Here is a 20,419-nt window from a genome sequence, read left to right on the forward strand (position 1 = left end):
GCTCTTTTAGGCAAGTCGGCTGTGTTACAGTAACAGGGTCAAATGTAAACAGTTCCAGCCTTGAAGCTTCTAAACTAGCAGTTCTCAATCTGCTCCTTATAATCTAACCCTAAATCAACTTTTTTGTCTGTTGACCCGTATAAATAGGGCTTTAAAAGTGCCATCTGTTGGTCATTGCCACATTTTTGACAAATAAAAATAAACGTGTTTAATTTTTGAAAAAATATTCAAAAACTGTCTGTGTGCTGCCCCCTACAGGTTGAAAAAGAGGTATTACATTTGAATTTCGTATTTGGTCAAACCATTTAAGTTTCAGAAGTCCCACGTCATGATCTTTAGCTTCAGTAATGATAACAGTCCTGTTCCCCAGCCCCACCCCTCTGGGGGTGCGGGTGTGGGTGGAGTCAGCCTCCAACTTCCCTGTTTGGTTACCCTATAAGGACCTCAGCATGCTTTATCTGGTTATCTGACACACTCGGTTCAAGTGACTTCAGATTTTAAAGTGTTCAAGCAGTTTTGTATTTGCATTAGGTGTGTTGGAGAAGAATCAATGCCATGGAAAACAATTTTTAATATTTGTAAAGTCATTTCCTTGTAACAGTCATTTCTGTGATTACAGCACTACTTTTTGTCAGATTATGAATCAAAAAAGCAAACAATGTGTTTTTAATTAATAAAAAATCTATTACTTCTAAACTATTGGCTAACCTTACATTAGTAATTTGTATTTATAGCGTAGAGGACTAGCCTGGGTGGCTGCTGGAGTTCTGCTAGTTTCAGGAGCTCAGTGAACACACCAGCCAGGGAAGTTTGTTGGGCCTGAGCTCTGTCATTCAACTTGTTGCAGGTTTGGATTCATACTAGGGGATAAAACATTCGATTTCTCTCAATGAAATGAAAATACATTTCTATAAATTATTTAAAGTGACTGTCTTTGTGATTTTCCATCCATCACATATAAACAGACCATTAGAACGCTGGACTATCAATTTACATGGGCAAATCTGCAAAATCAGTAAGAGATCAATACTTACTGGTCATTCAATACTTAAGGGCTGATGTGGCGCTAACAATGGTTATAAAGGCGGATATTTCTTTTTTTAAATTTACATTTGCCACATTCAGTGTTAATGCCTCTCTTTCCCAGGTGACCCACGGTCTGCTCCTCTCTGGGGATCTCTCCTGAACCACAGATTTTTTTTTTTATTAGTCCCGGCTTCTGCATTCTGAAGACACTTTCCCATCTCTACATCAACGCTTCATGTTAAAGCACAGCTATAATTCAGGCAAAAGTCACCCAGGAGACAAGTTCATTTTTGCTATTTTGTCCATAAAAACAACGATGTTGTCATTGAGAAAAGGTCTAGTTTTATTGAGCACATACCTTGTTCTGCAATCGGCTCCAGTGTCACACCTCTGTGTTATCAGCTCCTCGCAGTGAGAGAGCCGCACCTCTTTTTTAGTATTGGTCGGATGTCTTCAGCTGGCCCCCATCTGTCTTGTTTGCTGAGGGTTTATAATAAAGTTTTTTTCTTGTCTGAAAGATTCCATCCAATGAAAATCATGTTTTTGGTGTTTTAAACATGTACTTGTCACATCTTTCTCATGATGGAGGACATATATACTTTAAGATTAAAATTGTTTTTCTAAGTATTTATTTAAATCAAGATGGGAAAACATTATTTGGATCAGTTGTGAGGGGCTGTAGGAGAGAATGTGTAAACAAAGGAATGATGGGATATCAGTGAAGGTAAGCACCAGCAGTCCCACCTGAAGCAGGTTTCTGATGAACTCCTCCCATGCTGCACAAACCTTTTTGTTAACAGCATAATCATAACTAAAAGACCACTGATAAGTTTTTACAAAAGCTAAAAAGATGATTGGAGTGGGACTTTAAATCGTGTTATCTCATACTAACCATAAATGTTGTTTTGCAACTGCATTCACTATTTTGCACATACACATTTTGTTTTTTACTTTTCCAATAACGTCACTTTATTTTAAATGTGTTTTGCATTTACTGCATTTTGGTTCTGTGTCTGGAATCACTAAAGAAAACCCCCCGTAATCCTCATGTGAATCTTGCTGTTTGTTCCTGCTGGCTTTAGCTTTAGCTAACATATTTAGTTCCTTACCTGCAAAACTTAAACAAATGGCAAGTGCACGGATCCATTTGGACACACTTGCAATTTTGTGCTCCTTACTCATGATCTTAAATTACAGTGTTTTTGAAGATGAGGTCTACATACTCACTCCTGCAGAAGCATCGTGTAAAGTCATATAAAAAAAGAGGGAATATAATTCCTGTAGTGCTCAATTAGCATTTAACTAATATATTGAATATTTATAGCAAATACACAGACCTCCTGTCACATTAATTCAAATTGCCCAAACTTTTTGAAACTTCTGGTGTGTCGGCTAAAGAGCAGCTCAAAACTGAACCCAGAGGAACGTGTAATAAAGTGAAAGAAACTTCACTTTATTACAACAATATAGGGACAACTCTGGTATCTAAAATAAAATGTTTTGGATTTTATTTTGTCGTAGCAAGAGCGGCATGACGGTAAAAATATCTGCTGTTGTGCCCCAGCTTATAAAGACAGCTCAGTTTTCTGAGCCCCGAAGCACATGAAGATCTACAGATTTGAGGCACCTTGAGAGTCTGTGAGCGTACTGACTAGAGCTGGAACAACACAAAAAACTGCAAAAGTATCAATAACTCTACAATTTACCAGTAAAGCAACAATAAAAATCTGTCAAACTGTATAATTCCGTCGGACACTCCCTGCATCACATCCAAATCGTGGTGCTGCTTAATGATCATTCAACTAATAAAAAGCTTTAATTTACCACATTTTAGTTCATCTGCTTTAAGTCCAGCTATATGTTTTCTTTTGTAAACTCATTCCCAGTGGTCTTTTAATTATGACTTTTCAAAAACATTCAACAGGCTAACTTACACGCTAACACTCCCACCCACAATCATGAGGCAAATTTCTGATGTCGCCCTGCAACGCCTCAAATAATATGCTAAAATAATATATATACATATATATATATATATATATATATATATATATGCCAGTTGCTGTGTCACAAACCTTTTTCAAGCTGCAGGTTTTTATCTCCTTCGGATCCATCACAATTTGAATAAAGAAATGTTCAGAAACACAGTTTTAATCCTAAATTATTTTATATATGTCATCCATCATGAGAAAAAAGCTACAAGAACAAGTTAAAAACACCATTTTCATTGAAGTGGGTCTTTTAACAAATTCACAACTAAAAGCTCATGAATGTGTTAACTAATAAACTGTCATAAACATCAGATAATTTTTTCTCAGTTGTGAATTACATACGCAAAAAGGAAGATCTACGTCTATAACAGGTAGAGTAAACTGGGTTTTTAACGCCAATTTGCCAACATCTATAAATAAAAAAATAAAAAAAACGTTGAACCAATAGTTAGATAGCCCGCCTTTTTCTCAGCCAAGCACAATCATATTTTTAGCTTTAAATTCATGAATGGTTGTCTTTCTCTGGTTTCCAGACAGCTCTCCGGCTCTCTTCCACCCAGTTCTCTAGCTGGACCGATGCTTTGAAACGACCTCTAGTCTTCAACAGCGTCTAGACTCTGGGGTTCCTACATCTCGAGTCAGAGCTCATCCTCAGAGTCTGACCCCCAAAGATTACAGACTTACATTCACATTTTTCTGAAATACAAGCAAGTCTTTACTTGCATTTCTAATATCTCCTTCTTGAAATGTTTTCAGCAAATTAAATTGTCAGTTTGCACATTACAGATTGCAGATCTTATAGATAATTGTGGACCTTTAGACAACAAACCTTTAATTTTTCAGGATGTTTTGAGGCAGTTTTTGGCCAAAATGTTTGAAAACTGCATCTTTCTTCTCATTCCTCCTCCATCAAAACTGAGTTACAGCAGATTTACCTCAAGAAGTTACCGATGTCTATGAGTCTTTTTCAGTTTGTGACATTTTGCTCTAATTGTGTTTTGATTAATAAATCTTCAAAGGGTATTGCAATAATTAATATGTGCTGCCCTCTTGTCTTATAACGATGGAATAAAATAGAAGACGGCTTTAGACCAAAATGTATTTTAATTAGAAATAAAGCTCCATGTTTTAGTTTACTTTGAATTTCATTTGTTTTTAGAATTCAAAATAAATGCATAAATGTGAATGTTCATAAACAACAGCTTATTTCTAAATGTAACCCGGAGCTCTTTGTCTCTAAAAAATATTCTCCATTGATCCAATCCTTTTAGATTTATTTTAAAGATCACATTTAAATATAAATGTATCTAACTCAAGTAACAAAACTGTGAAATCACAGCTGATTTATGTGCTTCTTGGTGGCACAGAATTCATTTTAATGGACAGGAAATGACAAAATGTGTGCTTCTGCATTTACTTTAGTTATACTTCAAACTGAGTAGATCGAATCACTTCAGAAGTTACATCACTGCTTGTTTTGGGGGACAGAAACATCTAGTTTCTTTCTATTATACTTTAATAATGTTCCCTTTGTTTTGAAACCGCTTTGAGATTAAATGTATTTTTAGTTTTCATGTGTGACAAGACATTATCTAGTCACCTATAATATTATTTTCATCTGACACTTCTTCATGGGAATTGTTATAGAATCTTTTAGTGGGTGCACACATTAAAGGTTTATGTAACTATTCCAGTGAGAACACCCTTCCTCTGTTTATATTACTTTTTGCTTTTTGTTAAATGTTTTATTCACTTCCTGGTTTTCAGTGGACCCTATAATGATTTAGTTGACTTAGACAGGCCTGCTCTAAATTCCAAGTAATATTTCTGTTTGAATTGTTTGTTTGAATATCATTGTTTGAGTGTTTTTCTTTCTACATTTTGCTGTATAAAAATGTTTTGCCTTTATTTGTTTATGCTAGATGTTGTTTCTGTCAAAAATGTATGTATTTGATTGCTAATTGGGTTGACCCGGTGAGGAGGAGGAGGACCGGCTATAAAAGGACCTCTAGTTCTATTGTAAGGGGGTGTGTTGTTGCTCTGCCAGGCATGTTGTAAACTGGATCATTTGAGTTTAAAAAGCCATAAAGGAGGATAAATACGAATTCTGGTGTGGACAGCAGTTTTGTACACCTTACAATGTGTCCTCTGGTCGATGCAGTGAACAAATTTCCCTTGATCTTTTTAGTTAGCCTCTTTGATTCATTTTTGCTTTTGGGGAGTCCAGGTAAGCTGTTTGCTTTCACGCCGTTGCTGAACCACACCAGGGTTCACTTGCAAGACAACCTTTATTTAAATTGAGCCAATTTACACTGAGAAAATCTTGCTGGTATCATAAGTATTATAAGATTAAAAAACAGTAAACATCTCAGATTAAGGCATAACTGCTTTAACATTTTTTTTAATGAAAAAAGGAGCGGACTGCCTGAGGAAACCAAAACTGGAAGGAACCAAACAACCTGGTGAGAAAATAGAAAAAAAACAAGCAGCTAGAAAACAAAAAAGTTTCATATTTTAAACAGAAACCCAACTATGATGATCTTTTCAGCTCATTTCAGCACATGATGTAAATATTCACTTTACATTCAAACCATGTAGTGGAAATGCTGTTTAACCACCAGTTTAAAATGTGACATTCATTAATGCCAAGAGGAGGCGGGGGTCAAACGACTCTAACACGCCGTCTGTCATCAAAGGGCGGGCGTCACAGAAAACGGCGCTCTAATTTACTTATCTTTGACCTCAAACCCGGGAATTAAAAAACAAAGACTAATTGCCCGCATCCTGTTTATCATTATGTCTTTATACATCATTAAGTCCATTTAAGCGGAGTAACCAGGCAGGAAAACAGACCTGCGATACCCCGGACAGAAAATGTAATTATCCCCTCATCTGTGGGTAAATGTGTAAACGACATGACTGCAACAAACCTCATTCGTAAAACGGAAATCCTGACTTCTTGATTTCATATCAATTTCTGCACCATTCTAACTCCTTACTCATTTTGGATGCACTAAACAGCTCACGATGCTTACACAAGACTCAACTCTGAACTCAACCATTATTACTGAATGTTTTTTAATTAATCAAGTGTGCGGATATATGATTACAAAGGCTTAAATGCACTTAAGGCAGCAGCATTAGTGCGGTCTGTATTTGTAAATTGTTTTGTAGAAGTTAGAAAGTTATGGTTGTAGTATTAGAGTTGTAGTTCTCTTGGGAAAAGCTTGTGTCTAATTAAAGACAAAAATTAAAACACGAGTTGTAAATTAGAAACAATTTCTGTTTGAAACATGCTGATTAACACAAAAAACACACATCGGGGATTAAACTGATATATGGGGTCCAAACATATTAAACATTTTCACAATGTTTAGTTTCATTGGACATAAACTCTTCCTACATCCCCCAACTTTTTGTATGAAGCCCTGCAATCCTTATTTAAAAAATGTCTTCATCTTTGGAATTAGCTCTATGGAGAAAAAGAACATCAATACTTCTGTAACTGAGAAAGGAGGCCTCGGATAAAAAGACATGACGTCAAACACTAAAAGAGAAAGGAATCTGATTAGCAAAATTGGGGGAAACTGCCTTAAGCTACGTTCACAACAGGCATGTGGATGCACCTTCAAAAACACGTTGAATTCAGGTTCTTGAAAACGCACTTAGCCCATGGTGTTCACACTGGACAGTCAGGGAGGGACTTCTTCTTTTTCTACTGTTTACTAGGACATGTCTTCCACCTACAGTCGGGAGAGGTTTGGAGTGAAATGTCACATCTTGTTCCAGAGATTTTTCTGTCACAGCTCTATTCTGATATACGAGTGACTTGGTGTCATGGAGTTCCAGCCAGACACAAACTGCAATTATTAATGACTCCTTCATGATATATATTCAAACAGTTGGCAGTCCTGTCATGTGAACATGCTATAATTTAATTGAAGCTACATCGATTATCCCAACTGTTCATACACTGAATATTTCAGATGCCATTTTTAATCTAAAGCTGTCTTAAAAATAAGATAAATCACTGATAGATTTATTGACGACGTCTTCAGCATAAAATCTATCAGTAGAACAGCTCATGTAGGAGAATAAATGCAGGGAAGTAGATTAAGGCGATTTGGACACGTTGAGAGAAGGAACGGCGATGATGTTGTTAAAAGGATGCTGAGGTTGGAGCTACCAGGAACAAGAGGACAACCAAAGAGGAGATTCATGGATGCAGTGACGGAGGACATTAGATGAAGATGATTTGTTGTAGGAACTCTAAAGAGATCAGCCAAAACACAAAAATCTACATTGTAACTACAGTATTTGCTTGAACTATTTGTGAGTCACATATTTTGCAAGTTATCTCAATTTATAAGATGAAAATCTCTGTAATGTTTATCAAAGATCCCCTCTAAATGTGTAAAATCCAAAGACATAAAAACAAAAGTAGGACTCTTTGTGTTTGTTATCAATAAAAATAACTTCCCACAGCAGAAGCGTAGAGCTTCCCAAATCCCATGCAATTATGTTACTAAAAAAAGAAACGTGCATTTTAGCTTCAACAAATACTCCCTCGAGTTGACCATTTCCAGAGGTGCATCAAAACATGTGATCTAATGTTGCAGCAGATAAATGCAGTAAAGTAAGTGTGTCTATTAAAATTAACTAGAGAAACTCTAATAAACAGATTGTTCTTGATTTAGAGGAGATACTCTTAACAAGTATCTTCATAAAAGTTGGAAACTGGCTGTTTCCTTGGCAGAAGCACTCCAGTGAGTATTGTAAAAACAGCGGGAATTAAGAAATAAATATCTAAAAATGTCTATATTTGTAAGCATTTAGATAAAAGGATGGTTAATTTGGGTTCTAACAGAGGAAATGTGATAACTGTCAGTAATTCAGGTGTAAAAAATTGATAGAATCAGTTTAAAATGTTTCTGCACTTTTATATTTAATTTGAGGAGAATTAGTCAGATCATTACTTCTTAAAATCCCACTCCAGCGATATTTTTTTCTAATGTAAAAGTGTTCCCAGTAATCTTTTAATTATGATTATGCAGTTTTTAGCTAAAATCAAAAATTCTGCAAAATTCTGGCAGTCGCTGCATCACAATCCCCAGCTTTTTCAAACCGTGGGTTTTAGACCCCGTCCAATGAAAACCTCATTTTTGGTGTTTTAAATATGTTGTTGTAGCATTTTTCTCATGATGGATGGCATGGATAAAATAATTTAAGATTAAAACAGTGTCTCTGAGTGTTACTTAATTCAAATCGTGATGGTGAGGAGCAGATTAAAACCCACAATTTAAAAAATTTTCGGTTTGTGACTTAGCAATAGTCTCCTTTTTTTGCCACAATTCCAAATCTTCAACAGAAAAAAGATCCATTAAAGTTTTCATTTTCATCGTCTAAACTGGTATCTGGCTCAAAACTGTGAGCCTGAATAGCTCTGATATCGCTCCCACAACCTTACAATATTCCAGTGAACCAAAATGATCTTCTGTTTTATTATTTTTCTTTTTCTTCTTATTCTTCCGTTCGTTTTTTGTCTACTTGTAACTCTGCATACTTCATCCGATTTTTGTCATTCAAGTATCAAAATGTTCTGTAAGTTATTACATTATTGCTCTCTTCTGAAATCTCTTTTGTGTTTCAGCAATTCAACAAAATTTCTGCAATTTTTCCAATTGAAATGCACTGTAAAGGCTCTTCTGCTACTCCAAACTGTCTGCAGTCATAACTTCTGCATACTTTATGCTATTCTGAAAATTCAAACATGTACTTGTTCTGCTATTTTTTTTACTTTTCTGCTGTTTTTAAACAATTGTGCAAATATTTATAGTTTTTGAAATTTTTAAGCCTCTGTAGCAATTACACAATCAAACATATTTCCGCAGGAAATACAATTTTCTAGTTATAATTAAAATATCACTGGGAACAATTTTACAACAGGAAAAATATAGTTTATACTGCAGCAAAACTATAGAAAAAATGTCTGACAGTGGATGTATTTCAATGATGAACATTACAGACCAAACTGATCTGTTTAAGACAGAATCAGTGACTGAACGTGACACCAGCTCACAGCATCTTTAGGTCTCTTTCTCATGTGCCCTAACCCCACTGTCATCCAAATGAAATGACATAATTTCTTCCACGTGGCACAGCAGTCCTGATAATGCAGATTTTTCCAAATGAAGGAACACCTGCAACTAAACTTGTCAAAGGCTGAAGGAATCCTTGGTTATTCCTGGTAGCCTGTCTATCCAGCATTACTGCTAAACCCAATTGGCTCCTTCACTAACATGTCTCCAAATGAGGTAATGAGCGCGGGAGTCCTGGTTTGTGTTGAGCTGACCTTTTCCTAACCAAGTTTCTGCTGTCTCGGAATCACGCTGATTTCAGTTTACACTCTGTAGTTCAGGTCATTATTTCCTGGCATGAAGCCGTGTGGTTCTAGTTGATTTCTCAGTATTTACTCTGAAATCTTAACAGATAGTTGAGGTCTTTGTTACAATGCTCAGTCAAAAGAAGAAAAGCAGACTTTTATCGGAAACATGTAAAAATCCAATTTCAGATGCATTAGTGTTGTATAAGTGACCCCTGTCTCAACTTTGTTCTTCTTTCTTCACTCGTAGGACAAAAAGATGTTAGTAGAGAAAATGTGTTTTTTACTGCATGTCTATAGCTTTCAAGTGCCAGACTAGGAATTCATAATTCTTCACCACAGGTGACAGAAAAAACATTCAACTACAGTCTCAGTGTATGCAGAACCAACACTAAATAAGAAGAGTGAAACTGAAGGTACTTATGCAGTCTAATACAGAAAAAGTGACCCCAGGCAGTGAGAGTGGGTTCAGCTCTTTAAGAACAGACTAAGAGGAGATTTTGCAGATATTGAGGACATGTGGATCTGCCCCCAGTTACAGCCATTTGTCTTTTTCAGTCCCTGTTTGACAAGCTGAAACAGCAGATTGCATGGGACAAAAAAAGCTAAACAAGGTCAATTACTTTAAATAAAGCTTTTTTTTTTTATGTTTTCATATCAAACAAACGTTTTTCTATTTTTTTACATTTGCTATTTTTAAAAACATTTACATTTTTACAGTAAATGTTAGATTGTATTTCATTAATTGATTTTGCCTAATCAGTTCAACACTGTAATGCAATTGCATGCTGGGAAATTAACAGGATCTTATTTTGAGCTTTATAATTTATTTTCTTAATATTTTGCAATTGATTGATTTGATTCCATTTGAATTATTGATTTATTTCAAGAATTAATTGTACAATGAATCACACCTACATCAAACTAATTTCAGAAATAATGCCTTGATGAAAATATGAGCAAAAATCAATAAAAATATAAGATGATGGATGACATTCTCTTAACAGTGTAATTACTCAATCATAAATAGGGATTTTGCAGAAGTGCATGCAGCATTACACATAAATCACATTAAATATAATGACTATCAACTAAAATTGATCATTTGTTTTTTATTGCACTGCTTTCCCTTAATTTTCACATAATTTCTAGTTTCTTATTATTTCATATCTTATTGGTTCAAATCCTATAAATTTTAATGATTTGATTCTTATCCACCTTGTTTTTATTTTTTAGCACCATTTTTGTATTTATTTAACCATCTTGTGGTATTCCTGAATAAGTTCTGGCATTGGAGTTCATTTCTGTGCGGTTTGTAGGCTGGCATTGCTCACGCTAGTCAGGGGTTGCAGTAAAGCATCCTGTTGACACACCTTGTTTTTATTTCAACCCTTTTCTGTGTATCTGGTCACATTGTGGTTATTTTTGGATGCTCTGCCCTCGTGTGTGCTGCACACATCAGGGTCCTGCTGCACAGAGATGCTCATACTCACCGAAATTTAGGAGGAATTGACTCAATATGTTCATTTTTGATGGAAATTAACTCAGTAAATGTGCTAGTTTATATTTTGACACTGATTTGGTTTCAGGTGAAGCTGGATGTATTTGATGAACATTTGAGGATGTGATGAAAATTTCTATTCTAAAAACAACAAAATCATCAGCCAGTCTTTTAACATAATTTATTCTCAAATAAAATGTTAAAACTGCAGCAGAACTATAACAAAAACTGTAATAGAACTGGTCTTTTTTGTAGAAAAAATACAACTTTCTTTCCCTTTTGGTTAGTCTTTTGAGTTTATTTCAAGTTGTAAACTAGCAGAGGCTCACCACAGTACTGTTCACCTGACTTAAAAACAAAACTCTTGTGCTTTTGTCTGTTTCTGCTTTTATCAATCCTATGAAAAGGCAATAAGAGAATATGTGACCATTTCAATCACAATAGATTCCTCTCAGACATGATGAGAAAGAGTCGATCTGGTACAGTTGAGTTTGGACAAAACAAACCAGTAGCTGCTCCACAAACCCTCAAAAACTCAGATCTACTCCAACATCTGAGCCCAAATGAAGTCTTGCACATTTACAACACCGACTGAACAATATCATGACAAAAAAAATGTTTGTTTGCCCCTAGAGATGCAGACAAGTCATGATGTGACTCAGTGCTGACAGAAGGAGAAGGCAGCACCACTGCCTGCTTTGTCTGTTCGTGTTTTATTGGTGTGTAAGCACAGATGGGAAAAGAAGTTTTTGAGGAGATGACGAGCAATTAACCTCCCACTGGGTTATGGAAAGACCACACAACAAACGATGTGTTAAACTCAAATCGTAAAAATTTTCCAAATTTTGTCAGTAAAACTGATTAATCATCTATAGTTTATTATGCCATCAATGCTTAGTAAGTGAGTATTTGTAGCTGAAGACTCTAAAGAAACACCAGGAAAACAAAATGAGAAGAAAATAACTATGTTTGCTTTAAAAAAAAATACTTAAACAACGCATTTTCTGCATCTTTGTTGTGTTCTTTTAGACCAATCGCATGCCCACCAATGAGAACCTTTGACCACACAGACTCTGAAAGCATGAATCTGCCTGTTTACTGTGTCTGAGGATCAAATATTTAGAGGTGACAAGATTATTTTATCACAGTAAAATGATCAGGATATGGAGTGACTTCTCCATCAAAATTTTCACTAAACTTGAGAAGCCGCTTCATTTATTCCAATAAGAAAAAAAACTCAAGCTTCATCTTTAAAAGTACTGAGCTGAAGCTTAAAAAACAGATGCATCTGTGGAAGAAGTGCACGCTGCTGAAAAACGCAACAGCCTGCTGAAATCCTAAATGTCAGCTGATTGTCTCCTGCTGAATCACACGCTGTTGGTGCCGCTGACTTTCACAGATGGATGAAAAATGACCTTCGGCTCTACTTCAAGCTTATGCAACAAAGTGTGGTTTGTAAAAAGTTCATCCCGTCTCATTTTACTGAATAAAGAACTAAATTCCAAGAAATTTTTCATGAAATCTCTTGTTGTGTACCACCAGAAATGAGAAGTAGATCAACCAGTACAAATAAACTTATTCACACATTTATGGAAGAATGAATAAACAAGTCAATTGAATTATTCTTTGAATAGAAATGTTCTGAATGACATTCTCTTCCACTGAAAATTTCAACCTCTGAATAATGCATATTTATGAGGTTCTTTTGCCGGAATATTGTGGTAATGTAGTTCAGCAAGTAAAAAGAACGGTTGTGTCTCTGGTTAAACAAAAACATGGCTCAAATTCATGAAACGGGAGACAAAATTTAAAAATGGTCCTTTTTAAATTTCAAAAATAGATTTTTTTTAATTGAAAGACAATTAACTGATGTGAAAAATGCAAAAAACTTCTTTTTACGTTGTCTGCTCAGTGACGCATTGTCGCATTGACAACGTGCTGCACCACAAATCAAACAGTCTGCTTTTTGTAAAAAAGTGATCTAAATATAAAATAAAACTAAAACTAAAATAGTGAGAGTAAAGTACTAAAAATCAATAGAATATTTATTTCTTTTGTAAATGACCATGATACAAGTGAGATAATGCCCGACAAAGTGTGCATTTTTTTAAATTAACGCACGCCGTGGAAGCCTTGCGAAAGACGGTGGCTTTGAGGCGTGGAATTCATTGGGTTAAAATATTTTAATGCATTATATATATATGCGTTTTGGTTGGCACAAAGACACGTTGTGGCAAAAATCCGATGTGCCCTGAATATTTGGCCGTGCTGTGTGAGTTCAAATATCTATTTATGCCACGTCAACCAAGAAGGATCTCTGCTTTGACCCGTGGCGTGTTGATGTGTCAAGTGGGTGGAGTCCAAGACCAACATCTTGTCCTGAACTTTATGACATTTTACTTATTTGCATTGAGACAACAATAAAATGATCTTCTAATTTTTTTTTTTTCCCTCGTTACCACTGAAAAATGCCGTCATTCAGATGCAGCTCCTGCAGTTGATGGTGAAGCTGACCATATTGGAAGAATCTCTGAATGATCTCATGAACCCAGACATGGAGATCTATTAACTGATGCTTCTGCTGATCTCTTTAAAATAAATAAACTTGATCTTTCAACATCATCTGTGTCGTCCATATATTGATGAAACCTTTGGTCGTTAGCTCCTCTAACACGCTTCGGAAATGTTAAATTTATAAACACATTTTTGGACAAATATCGAGCAGTGAATTCACCACACATAACCCGAGGCGAAGGTCAAAAATTTGCCATGTCAATGGAGTTTCTCAGCTAAATGAAGTCCTGTCGCTTTTGAATGGAAAGAGTCATAAAACAATCGGTGTGTATCATAACTGATGCTTTAGACAGTAATGATTTTACTTTACTTTAATGTTTAAAAACCTTCTTGGGTTCTAAAAGATTTTTTTCTCAAAATGTTTCTCATAAGTTCTTTCAGCTCACCGTCCATGAGTGAGGAAAAAGTCAGGAAAACTTTAAGGAACAGAAAGTAAACTATCAATTCAACACAAAAACCCTTTCCTTTCCTTTCACAATTTTTTCCATCTATTGTCACTTTCATGGCCGTTTTATAGCCAATCGCCTACAAGCTTTCAAGATGAAATAATTTCTCTTCCTCCGCATCCAATCAGCTGTTTTGGCAGATCCATAAAACAGACCTCGTCCTCTCTGACTCCATCTGAACATGGATCTTCAACCCTCCAGGATCCTCAGATGCTCTTGTAATGTGTTGATTTTGGAGAGATTTTCATTTACATTTAATTCTCTTCACACGTTAAATGTGCCTTTTCAAATCTAGTCTATAAGTCATGGAACTTTTTCAAAATAGTTTTAACACATCTTTACTCATGAGTCACAGAAGCTAAAGGAACGGCGATGTAAGACACGGTGAAGGAGATGCTGTTCCTCTAAAGATAAGCTGCTACACCCTAGAACAGGGGTCACCAACACGTCGCCCGCGAGCACCACATAAGTCGCCCGCAGGTCTCTTCTAAAAATAGCACAACTCACTTGTGAGCTGCTCGAAAATTTTATTTTATTGTGATGCAATTTCTTTTTAAATCACACCTGCCTTTATAAAGAATTAAAAGTTAAAACATCTTAAAAATACATGTTCATTATTTCTGAAGCCAAAAATGGCCTATCCCACTTTTTCATGATTCCCTTTTTTGTTTTTGCATGAACATACAGTAGATGTTTGAGTTTTTAATTTAATCTTTATTCAACCAGGTGAAACTCATTTAGATCTCTTTTTCAAGGGTGACCTGGCCAAGAGGTCAGCAAACGTCACACTTATAAAGTGACAGTAAAAAACAACTTTTAAAAAGAACTATGACTTTAGAATTTCACAATATAAAATTTAACCTCGAGGTACAACAAGTGACTTAGTGATTAGAAACGGTAATACATGTAAACAGTTTTTATTTTTGTACCACACAAATGTAATGGGTTTATGATATGCACAAAACCTGAGTTAGACAGCAGGTGAAACGTGGAGGTAAATTCCACTTTTATCTAACATTTCTACGGTAAAAGAAAATATCCAACGAACCAACCTGCATAATTAGCCAGCTATGCCGCACAACGTTTTCGATCATTTAAGCTGCCATCTCAGAAGTTTTGCGCAACAACATAATTTTACACTCACGGCACAACTGCACTGTTTTGAACACAAAGAAGGATGCTGAGGAACACCTTTGCAACCAGAACAGACCACGACATGGTCATACTCAGAATGTGCTAAGAGTAGAATCTGTGTTATGGGTGAAATCACATGCTTAGAAGTAACCAGGTTTCTAGAGACATTGTGTTGCACAGGAAGACATTCAGAGAGATAACCATAGAATCATTATCTCACTGGGACTAAAGAACATTTTTCATCTAGCTGCTTCTGCTTTTGTCATTCAAATGTGCTTCTGAAGTCAATTCAGTTTTATTTATATAACTCAATTTCACAAAACAATTACCTCATTGGGCTTCATACTGGTAATTGTACAGAAACAGAAGGTCAGTCGTAAATATAAGCAACAGCTGATTGCTAAAGTGAACTAAACAGACTAAACTGAACTGGTAATGCCCTTAGACCATATGTGTCAAAGTCAAGGCCCGGGGGCCAGATCCGGCCCGCTGAATGACTATATTTGGGACGCCAGGTCATTTTTTTAAATATTTTTGTTATTAACGGCCTGATATTATCTCGCGCTGGTAACATAATGCAACACATTCTCCTTTAAAAAGTCGTCACATTTTGGCGCATGGTTCCGCATCAGAAATGTACCTCTAGGGTGTTTCCAACTCGTCGTTTTTTAACATTCAATTAAATCAAGGCTCCCGAACCTTTGGGATGCAAACCGGTACTGGTTTGGTACTGGGACATGGACTGCACCAGAATCCTAACCCTAACTTTAACCCGGTACCTGACAGTCAATATCGAACACGGATCAGTACTGGTTCCGGACGCGGAACCAGATGCAGTCCAGGCTAGGATTAGGCTACTGGTACCAGCCACGTCCCGAGCTTCCGACCGCGTTAAAAAGTTACGTTTTCAAAGTTTAAAAAGTTTTGTTTGAGAGTGTTCAATAAATGTTTATCCTGTTCGGCCCACGACCTAAGGTGTGTATCAGATTTTGGCCCCCCGTGCGATTGAGTTTAATACCCCTGCCTTAGACCCTCTTTCCTGGTAAAGAACTCCTGAAAACTGATTCCAGGAAAAAGGAAAAACCTTAAGGATGCCCACATGAAGGAGAGATCCTCTCCCAGGACGGACAGGAGATTTACCAGGACTATTAACACAGTATTTGAATAGAGTTCAGCCAGATACAACTGGGGGACGGTTGGGGGTGAGGTCCACAGCCAAGACGAGCCAGGATAACCTAATCTCATACCATGGTTATAGAGTGTATTGTGATGTCTTTGTATGGCTAATGTACATTTCACATACTTGTGATGTACAGGTGATGCTGTCATACGGTACCCTAATGCCAAAATCTGGTCATTAGCAAGGTATGCCAACTGACTCCTTACTGACAGGGTGATGCTTACCGGTAAGTGCATGCAGGTCGCCCATTGGACAAACTACACCCTGATTGTCTCATTTCCAACAGTTATGCCTCACGTAAAAGAGAGTGTAATAGGCTTTCACTTGAACAGGACAAACGGTACTCTTGCGCAGTACGCAGGATTTTAGGGGGTTGAATAAAAGAAAAACCCATACTATGTGCCCTCATCTAACCTACCATCTCCTTACCCTATCACCCGCAGCATGCCCATAGAAAAAGGTCTACAAGCAGTCTGTGATCAAATTTTGTGCGGGCCACCTGGGTACCTCGTACAGGGTTTCCCATTTTTGTCCCGCACATAGCCTGAATCCACCCGTAAGTCCAGATGTGACTAAGACTGTAATAGAGGACATACAAGCCCAAACCAAAGACAGTCAGTGGAGTGGGTGGTTTTAGCTAGTTCAGACGTGCAGCTGTAACCGGGTTTCCACACCTCCTCAGCCTCACAGAAACATCATCACATCTTCTATCCAGCTTCTCCTCTCATTAAAATATAGAGTCCGGAGTGTCAGTAGTTTCCATAGTGCAAATATGCTTCTGGGAGAAAAAAATCCATGTAGGAAATCTATCCAGGTTGTTTATTATTCCCCCTGGCTGCAGATTTCAGGTGACAAGAAAACGTAGGTTATTCAAGAAAGCTGAAGCAGCCTGGTTAAACATGCACAGTGTATCTACTGTCATTGAGAAAAACAAAAAAACAAAATCACTCTATGGAAGAGTCGGTCCTCTGTATGAGCAGAGAGGATCAGAAACAATCAGTTTGTCTGACAAATGATCAGATTTTGAACACAACAGCAGCAGATCACGCTTTGCACACTAAAACTATCAACTATTTTTCAACACAAAGTCAGGAAGAAAACATGTCAGAGAGATGCCTCCCAGTGGTCAAAGATGTCTTCAAATCGCTGCTCTGGAGATGCAAACTCCAGACTAAAAATACCAGCAGTGCTGATTTCTGTGGCGTTGCACTCTGGGCGATGGGTGGGAAAAGGTTCATGGGAGGGACGGATGACCTCTGAGTCAAACACAGTGAAACCTGCTGGGTGGGGGTTTGTTTTTACTGTTGTGGAGTGGGACACCTACAGTGAATCGATTGCACCCTGACAAAGAAGAACAGCGTTTCTGTCATCATGCTGCCGCCAGCTCAAATATAAACACTGAGACTTTTTTCCACAGACTCTCCACAGGATGATCCAGGTCTGAGCATCATGTGATATACACATATTCACATCTGAAATTTGTATATATGCGGTCACATACACAGATTACTTCACTTTAAACTAATCTTGCAGAAAATAAGGTCCAAAAGTGCATTTTTTAGGATTATATTTGAAGTTGTTTAATCATTTTCAGATTCTGGTTTTCTTTTGTTCTGAAACAAGCATTTGGTGTAGGTGTGACCCCTTCAATGATCACACAGTTGCTTAAACATGGAATAATCTGCAGGTTCTGAGCCTCACCTCCAATGTCTGGTCTCAGCTTCTTATCGTATTCTTTCAGCAGATTGTTGAGGATTTCCGTGGTGTCGGTTTCCTGGGACCTGGGAGCCAACATCTGCTTGACAGTTGTGTCGTCGTAGTCCTCCTCGCTGTACTCCGCTGTATGAGAGCTGCAAAAGCCCACAGGGCAGAGGCGCGGAGGCTCATCACTTCACAGGAAGTTACTGAGAAGTTTTCTATTAAAAAAAGGCTTTTCGGGTGACTCACCAGGGGTAAAGGACCGACAGAAGCACGACAGGAGCCAGGAATTTGGGCGTCATGTTTGTCAAGTGAAGCTGAGAGGCGCTGCGGTCACAGGTGCTCCAACGATCCAAACTTCATAGTTTATAATCCTGCAGAAATGTCTTCAGTTTAGCTCGTTCTCCATCCAGTGTGGAGCCGCCTGTCTCCACGCGCAGCTCCTCAGCTGCGTCCTTGGCGCAGGTGCGCGCGCTGAGACCCAGACTTCATCGGAACTCCTGCGCGCGCTCAGCCTGCGTGGATCAGGAGCGGAGCGCACTGCCAGCCTGCCTGCCTGCCTCACCCCCACTAGGAATATGCACGAAGAATGACCCAGATCTGTGCCAAACGTGCGTGCGACGCACCCACAGCAGACCCCATCCTGACAGCAATTTACGCGGCAATTAGACTCATCCTTGATGACTCTTTTTATTCCTCCAACACGCAAAAAGTTGGATGTCAGCTTTATATGTCTTCTTTAGTTAAAATCATTTACCCATTTGAGGAAAATATATCCAAACATCCCTTCTAAATAAATGGAAAAAAAGAAAAACACATTTTATGATTTTAACTCAAAATATTTGGAAACTATGAAGAAAAAAAAATCTTCAGAATCAAACAATAAAAGATAGTAGACATCTAAAAATATGTATATATCCAATTAGTTTTGACATAATTTCCCAAAATTTCAACATTCATCATTAGATCATCCACGCTGTAAAAAGTGAAACATTGGATCAATTAACCAAAGTTAAATTTGAAAATATTAGTTTTTATTAAATTATATTTTAAAATTGAGAAAACCATCAACTCAAAATTTGATGAAAACTAATTATTTTAAATTTAACAAATTACAGAACTTTTGTTGATTGATCCAATGTATTTGGCTTTTTTTAGTTTAAGATTTAAAAACTGAAGAGAAAAATATATTTGTTATTATGACTTTAGAATAATGCTTTGTTCAGTTTAGGTAAGAACAACATTTTCTCAGTTTTTAAGGTGGTAAGACCTAAAATACCAAATGAAATGTAAAAAAATAACCCACTGTCTAATCATGCAACAGCAAGCAAAAAGGAAAACATACTTAAAATAATGTTCGTATAGCGATATAGTATTCTTGTTCAAATAAAATCAGTCCATCACATATAAATGTCACTGCAATCGACATCATAGATAACAATATTTATCTTATATTTAAGATAATGGGCTTAGAATAAATACATTTAATTTCCAGATTCATACTAGATGACATCAGTACAGTCAAATGAGAAGAAAATATTTTTCTTTATGTAAAAATAATTCCAGATATTACGACACGTTTTAGGCAGCGTATTTTAATGTCAAAATAGTCACAAACGGTTCTGAATTTTCTTAGTATTATGGACTTTCTTCATAGCTTGCATTGTAATGATGAGACTTATTAAAGGTGACATGCAGCTTTATTCTGCTCTGAAGTTGGAGGACTCTACATGTGTTTCAGCAGCAGCTGGGCCTTGCATGTCTTTATTTTTAGTCTCCAGCTTGTGCAGAAGTTCCACAAACTCTGCATCCCGCAGCGTAGAGCATCATCTATCATTCCCCTTTGCCTGCTTCCTTGTAGACTTTCTTCCGCGTGTTTCCTCTCCTGCTCAGATAACCCTGTTGACCTCACTGATGACACACTTTGTCTGAGCTGGATGACCTCTCCAGTGGCCTCAAACATTTTAAGATCCTCGTTGTTTTACCAGCTTCAGTGGGACTTTGCAGAATGAATGTGTGGACAGAGTCAGTTACAATAAAGGACAGAAAAAAAAAAGTTCCATCACGACTCTGAGGTTCATAAATAAAGCCACTGCACCTGCACTGCTCCTGGCCTTGATTTAGCAAAGAAAAGGAACGTGTGCGGCAGGAGCAGGACAACAGCAGCTGTCAGATACCAGCAGATAGGAATCATTTATAAAAACCTCTGCATTAAAATGATTACGTCATCAGGATTTTTCACGGGAGGAGAGAAAAACCTCACGATGGACAAGCGCACTGCAACAGGTGACGCTCTGACAGCAACAGCTGATTCTGTGGCTGAGTTTTGTCTCCCTCTAGTGGTTAAAAAATGTAAATTGTCCATTCCTTGTCCATATCCGTTTTGAGGTCACAGGGTTGCCGGAGTCTGTCCTGGCTACTGTTTGGTGAAAGCAGGACACTCCCAGGACAGGTTGCATACTTGAGAGGAAACTGGAATGCCTGGAA

The 20,419-nt window shown here is 37.2% G+C and overlaps 1 protein-coding gene across 1 annotated transcript in view; it reads right to left on the reverse strand.

The window, feature by feature from the left end:
- Positions 1-18,926, reverse strand: part of LOC112150932 (gamma-aminobutyric acid type A receptor subunit gamma3) — a 59,690-nt gene extending 40,764 nt beyond the window's left edge. The window contains exons 1-2 of the mRNA XM_024279470.2: positions 18,182-18,926; positions 17,936-18,084 (exon numbers count right to left, since the gene is read on the reverse strand). Of these exons, the coding sequence (XP_024135238.1) occupies positions 17,936-18,084; positions 18,182-18,234 (202 nt within the window). The 5' untranslated portion in view covers positions 18,235-18,926. The remainder of the gene's footprint in view (positions 1-17,935; positions 18,085-18,181) is intronic.
- Between the last annotated feature and the right edge of the window lie 1,493 nt (positions 18,927-20,419).

The sequence above is a fragment of the Oryzias melastigma genome, linkage group LG9 (genome assembly GCF_002922805.2).
Source record: "Oryzias melastigma strain HK-1 linkage group LG9, ASM292280v2, whole genome shotgun sequence".
NCBI lineage: Eukaryota > Metazoa > Chordata > Actinopteri > Beloniformes > Adrianichthyidae > Oryzias > Oryzias melastigma.